Raw genomic sequence first — 6918 nt, 5'->3', positions numbered from 1 at the left:
GTAAAATATTACAAAAGCTCCTAAGTATTACATTCTAAGCCTTGGTACAAATTAAATTGCAAGAAGATAAAGGTGAATAAGAGATGAGATGGGAAAGCTTATGAAATGATGGACAAAAGGGTTAGTGATAATAGGCATAGTATGGTAGAAAAAATTGACAAGGAAATAAAGCATGGTAACATGATAAAATGGCAAAGAAAGATGACAAAATATACCTAAAAAAATACCAAAATCCCAAGCAAACAAAAGACCTATAACCCTCACATTATAACATTTTTTTTTAAAGAGTTTTGGGGTCAGCCCTAATATGAGAGTTACAAGAAAATTATAAGCCAAGGAATCATGATATGAAGTTAGGCCTATTTTTGCACCAATTCACATATTAAAATGACAAATAACTTGCTAACTAAGCAACCAATTATCACCCATTCAAAACAGCACCAAACACTACATATTATGCAACAAATAACACCCTAAGATCACCCATCAAGTACCAATTATCATGAGCCAAGATATTGGAATTAGAATATGCAAAAAGTTTCACAAAATATGACAAAAAAACAACACAAACCCACACAATTTCCCATGTATTCCTCCATCAATTTCCAGCCTTCAAAATGCACAAGAAACAATCCTAAATTGATCAAGATTATCGCAATAAAGCTCACCCAAATTTTTACAAGTTTTTGATCAAGGTTTTTCAACAAAATTTGAAAGAAATGCATTAAAAAAGGACAACATATTTTTCACATATTTTCCTAATATCTATCAAGCAAGAAACATCAAGAAACAAACAAAAACCATCAAGAAAATCAATGGAATTTTTTGGGAATTTTATCAAAAGCAAATTCATGCGCAAGGGGTGAAAATAGCAAAAAAAAAAAAAAAACAAGGAAACGCCCAGGAAAAGGGGGGTGCGAGCAGCAGGCCAGCATAGCCATGGCAATTGGGCCTCAGGAAAACGAAACTGGGCTACAAGAGGCTGGGTATGGGTAAGATTATGGAGCGGGTTATGGGTAATGGGTACCAAAACGGGTCAAAACCCATGGGTTAGCATAAAAACATGAATATGCAAGGTAACAACACAATCAAAACAATTGCTCTTTTCTCTCCCTGTATGTTGCGATCTGGAACAATGGAAAGGAAGATGAATACTTCACCTTGAAGCTTAGCTCCGGCGCGGTGGTGGTCGGCCGAGAGAGGCGGCGCCGCCACGCCGGAGGTTTTAACTTCCTTTTCCTTTAAAACTTTTCAATTAAACCGAATCCTCTTCTTCTTTTAGTCAAATCGCAACACACAAAGCCTAAATCCGCAAATTACAGCAAAATTTTCACAAAACTTTACAATTAACATCATCAACCATTACCGCAAACATGTGAATTGGATTAAAAACTTGAAACACGTTACCGGCGTTTGAATCGGAGGAAAAGGTGAATCGACGGAAACTTTGGATCCACTTCGTCCTCCTTCACGAATTGCTTTCCCTTTCGGTTCGGTTTGTGCGTGATTCTGCACGTTTTCTTCACGCTGCTACAGCTGGTGACGAAATTGATTTGGTTCGTTCTTGATTTTCTGATGCTGGACCGTGACTGGAATTGTGATGGATCGATTCAAAGGTTGAGTTCGGATCAGAACACGAACCTGCTGTTATGTGCTTGAAACGAACCTTGATCTTAACTAGTGTGGTGATGGATTCATGTGATGAGGCCGATTGGTTTGATTTTTTTGACAGCTTGAATTGATTTTGTGAAGTTGTAGATGATTGTGTTGGATAGAGGTGGTTATGGAGGTTAGGGATGAAGATTGATGAAGATGGTGGTGGTTTGTGGTGGTGGAAAGAGGTTGAAGGTGGTGGTTATGGAGTTAGTTAGGGTGGTTATGGTGGTTAGAGTGGTTGTTATGGTGGTGAGAAAATAGACACGTGAGGAAAAGAAAAGAGGGAAGAAAATGGATTTTTGTTATTTTTTTGTGATTTTTTTGTGGGAAAATGATTGAATGTGAAATTTTGACTATGGGTTTGACTTATATAGGTGACATGGTAAGCTTTGGGCCAATTGGAATGAGACATGTGGCACTAGACTTGTAACAAACTCTTAAGGACCAATAGCATTTGGACACATGGCACTTGGACTCTAACAAACTTAAAAAGGGATTAAAATGCAAATAACAAAAGTACAAGGACCAAAATGAAAATTAAAACTAAAATTGAACTGAAAGTAATAAATTGAAAATTAACGTAAAGCGAGACAATTAAACGCAACAAAGCAGATCAAAATGAATCAGCAATTTTATGTGAAATGACCAAAATGCCCCTGGAGGCTTAAAACGACTAAAAATGACTCAGATGAATTTTTAAAATGGATTTTTAACAAGGAATTGAAGCAAAGACTTATACAAACAAAATTAAAAGACTCAGAGACAATTTTAAGGGTTTAAACAGAGTCTTGACACATGAAAACACTAAAATGCCCCTGAGGGCATAACTGACTCAAAATGACTTCAAATGCAATTTTTGAACTGGATTTTGACATAGAATTGAAATAAGGACTTATTCAAACCAGTTGAAAAGACTCACACAATTTTTCAAAGATTGAAAGATATTTTAACATAGGAAATGACTAAAATGCCCTTTTATGTGAATTTTGCAAGTAATGTTGAAATAAAATGCAGAGAAAGATGTAATTGATCAGAGATAGTTCAAATGACTTGAAATGCAAGAAAAGGAGAATTGAGTTAGTATTTTTAGGTCCAAAATTAGGGTATAACAATGGAGACCTTCAAAGGAACCTGTTTATGCCACACAAGATCATTCAACCCAATATCTGGAGGGTCATTTTGAGCTGTCAAAATGTGATAAGCACCGCGCACCGTGTAACCCCCTATAGTGTCAGGGTCCCACTGCCACCTGTCAAGAACATCAGACTGCAAAACAACATTTAAAAGAGAATGACTACACTCCACGACCAACTTCTTCTCCCACACCCACAATCTCCTCCGCCATCTCCACGCCTCTCCACCAACCTCCCACCCTAAAGCATGCATATCAGCCACCGTACACATCTTATTAATTGCTAAATCAAATAATCGACGAAACCGTGTACGTAAAGGAACATCACCTAACCACCTATCATGCCAAAAGAGAGTACTAGAACCATCTCCCACTCTCTTCGACACCCTCTCAGCAAACCAGCCCCCCTCACCATCACCTATCCCGTCCCTAATCTTCACTACTCCCTTCCACCAAACAGAACCACTCCTGCCCCCATCCTCCAACCTCCCTGCCTCCTCACCATAACGCGCCCTCAACACCCTATACCATAAACCTTCTCTATCCACCAACAACCACCAACACCATTTTCCTAGTAAAGCAATATTAAACTCCCTCATCTGCCTAACCCCCAGACCTCCATACTCCTTACATAAACATATAGAGCTCCAAGCAACCCAGGATATTTTCCTGTTCTCCTCACTCCCACCCCAAAAAAATTTATTAAAAATAGATTCAATGATAGAAATGATACCTGACGGAGCTTTGAAGAAGGAAAGAGCATAGACAGGCAGAGAGGTCAAGACAGACTTAATAAGAACTAACCGGCCCCCAAAAGAGAGAAACCGACTTTGTCACCCCGACAATCTAGATTTAATGGATTTCAACACAGGATCCCAAAATGCTAACCTCCGCGGATCACCTCCAATAGAAAGGCCCAGGTACTGAAAGGGAACCTTACCCACTTTACAATTTAGGATAGAGGCCGCCTCAAACAACCAAGACTCTTGAATATTAATGCCCACTAACATGCTTTTATTAAAATTAACCTTCAAACCTGACATCTCCGCGAACAGAGTCAACACCGCACGCAAGGCGCGCACATTAGCCCAACTCTTTGTACCAAGTAACAGAGTGTCATCTGCAAATTGCAAGTGAGACACAACCACCGAGGAAGATGTACCAACTGAATACCCTGTGAACAGATTATTTGTAACCGCCGACTTCATCATTACATTCAACCGCTCAGCTGCTAGAAGAAACAAAAAAGGAGAGAGATGGTCCCCTTGACGCAACCCCCGGTGCATAGAAAACTGATCAGTGGGGCTGTCATTAACTAGAATAGAAGCCGTCGCGGTTGTCACACATTCCTTTATCCATTTTCTCCATAAGACCGGAAACGCCATTTTCCCCATCACCGCATCCAAATACCCCCAATCCACAGAATCGTAAGCTTTTTCAAAGTCTACTTTAAATAGCATCAATTCCTTGTTACCCTTTCGAGCCTCATCGACCACCTCATTAGCAATCAAAATTCTATCAAGGATCTATCTGTTTTTTATGAAAGCTGTCTGCGAATCCGCTATAATTGTTCCCACGACTTCTTTCAATCTATTCGCTAGAACCTTAGCAATAATTTTTTATAAAGAACCAACCAAAGAAATAGGTCAAAAATCATTAAGACATTGCGGACTCTCAATTTTCGGAATGAGAGCTATAAAAGTATGATTGATACCTTTCGTCAATTTACCATTCCGATGAAACTCAGAAATGAATCGCATAACATCATCCTTCAACACTTCCCAAAACTCTTTAATGAAACCAAAGTTAACCCCATCTGGACCGGGGCTTTTGAAACTATCACAACCCCACACTGCTTCTTTGACTTCAATAGCTGAAAACGGTTTTATTAGGCTGCTACTTTCCGCATAAGATAACTGATTGAAAGGTAAAAATTCCACACCAGGTCTAACAATAATCGGAGCCGCAAAATGGTCTTTGAAATGAGTAAAAACCGCATTCCGAATAGGCTGAACACCTTCCACAAAACTACCATTCACCGAAAGAGCTACAATTGAATTACGTCTGCGACGACTAGACAAAACCGAATGGAAATACCTAGAATTGGCATCTCCATCCTTTAACCAGTGAAGCCTTGATTGCTGCCAAATAATGCTATTATTTACACGCGCCAGAGCATGAATATCATGAGTTACTCCTCGCAATTCTTGTAACTTTTCAGCGGACAACCCGTCATCAGTCCCCTTGTCATCTAAATCCGCCTGCCGAAGCTTTAAGGAATCAATCTTACCATAAATGTTTTTTGAATGAGCCAAATGCCACTCCTTTAGTGCACCTTTAATCATTTTCAGTTTCTCACGAAGCACAAATCCTCCCCATCCCTCAATCTGCAAGGAGTTCCATTTATCTTTCACAAACTGATGATAACCCGGCATATCTTGCCAGCACTTTAACATTCTTACCGGACGCGGGCCCCAATTTTCTTCATCGACTGATAGTTGGAGCGGACAATGATCAGGTAGACCCCGGAGAAGGGCCACCTGAATACAGTTAGGCCATTGCAGACACCACTCTTCAGAAAGCAGGTATCGATCAATCCTGCTCATAGATGTACCATCCCCTTTGAACCACGTGTATCGTCGACCACATAAAGGTAAGTCAACCAAATCATTATCATCAATAAACACAGTGAAATACTGAAAATCATTTGCAATTGCGCCCCCCCTGAGGGACCTACGTTCCTCTAGACACCGAACCGCATTGAAGTCCCCACACACACACACACACTTTCTTACCCCTTAAAGCTTGCAATCTCACCGACAAAGATGCCCATAAATCCTGTTTAGCTGACCCGTCACAAGGAGCATAAATATTAAATACATAAAATTCTTCCTCGAAACGAATAAATCTGCCATGAACTAGAAGCATATGATCCTGGCTGACCGTCGACCAAACCTCCACTTCCAAAGAATCCCACAAGATTAACATTCCCCCCGACGCCCCAACCGACGGTCGGTAAGAGAACTCATGACTGAAATCACCCCACAAATAGTTACATAAAGTTACATCACACACAGATAATTTTGTTTCTTGAAGACATAACATAAACGGCCTTTTTTCACCCACCAAATTCCTAACTTCCCTTCTTTTCTCCAACCCCCGAGACCCCTCACATTCCTAACTTCCCTTCTTTTCATATTTTAATTCTATATAGTATTATTTTATTGCAACTCAACTAAAAGGCACGGTGGTAATGCAATGCTACGATGCCAAGCAATACTACCCAACTTTTATTCCAATTATCCATGGAACCTGACACATTAGCCTTGGTTATTGTGAAGATACTTGCTCAAAACAACCGATAATGGTGCTCTTAGCTTTTCTTCTCAATTTATAGGCTCTACTAAGAAATCTTTATGTCCATTGGATAATTTGTAAGAGCACCCACATCCATGCCACTCTACATGGGTGGTATAAATGGGTCCCATGTAATACTTTATATTACTTCACACTTTTCAATTATTTAAACCACTCAACTACATTTTCTAAATATCCATACCACTCTTACAAAACTTACAATGGGTCCCATTAATCTTACAATATATTCCAAAACTTACAATGGGTCCCATTGATTTATAGTTTACATGATATTGTTTAATTGATTTATATCAAAAAAGTGTGTGAGAAAGAGAAAGACACGGTGGTAGAGTTTGGAACCGGTTGCCAAGAAAAGATACCAACTGTTGTGCAATTATTCATGCCTTCCTGACACAGTAGCAACACGTGGACTTTGATAGCCAAAAGACACCACCGATAATGGTGCTCTAAACTGAATTTGTGGTTGCTTTGACAGAGAAAAATTGTTTTGCAGTGATTGAAGAGGAATGAAGGGGCAGCACTTTTGATTGCTTGCATTCTTGGTGAAAGCTCTAACCATATTTAGTATATATAAAGAGGAGTAAGACAAAATAAAGACAGGGTGGGTTAAAAATTTAAAATGGAGAGAAAAAAAAAAGCATCTAATAAAGTAAAGTTGGAATGTCGTTGAAAATATGGGATGCGATGAAGTGTGCTGCAACCACTGTTTTTGTAAAAAAAAAAAAATGATTTTTTGCTGTTTTTATAAATTT

At 39.2% G+C, this 6918-nt stretch overlaps 1 protein-coding gene across 1 annotated transcript; it reads right to left on the bottom strand.

Moving 5' to 3' along the window:
* Window positions 1–4434: 4434 nt before the first annotated feature.
* LOC146919878 (uncharacterized) lies at window positions 4435–5985 on the bottom strand. Its single transcript, XM_085711074.1, has 3 exons — window positions 5915–5985; window positions 5576–5819; window positions 4435–5484 (listed from the first exon to the last, which is right to left on the bottom strand). Exons 1-3 carry the CDS (start codon window positions 5983–5985, stop codon window positions 4435–4437), a joined length of 1365 nt encoding a protein of 454 aa, XP_085567200.1.
* Window positions 5986–6918: the final 933 nt, after the last annotated feature.

The sequence above is a fragment of the Medicago sativa genome, chromosome 5 (assembly GCF_051527215.1).
Source record: "Medicago sativa cultivar Bolivia chromosome 5, Bolivia_mono, whole genome shotgun sequence".
Lineage (NCBI taxonomy): Eukaryota > Viridiplantae > Streptophyta > Magnoliopsida > Fabales > Fabaceae > Medicago > Medicago sativa.
Note: the sequence above shows the minus strand (reverse complement) of the source record. Positions and strands in the feature narration are given on the sequence as shown.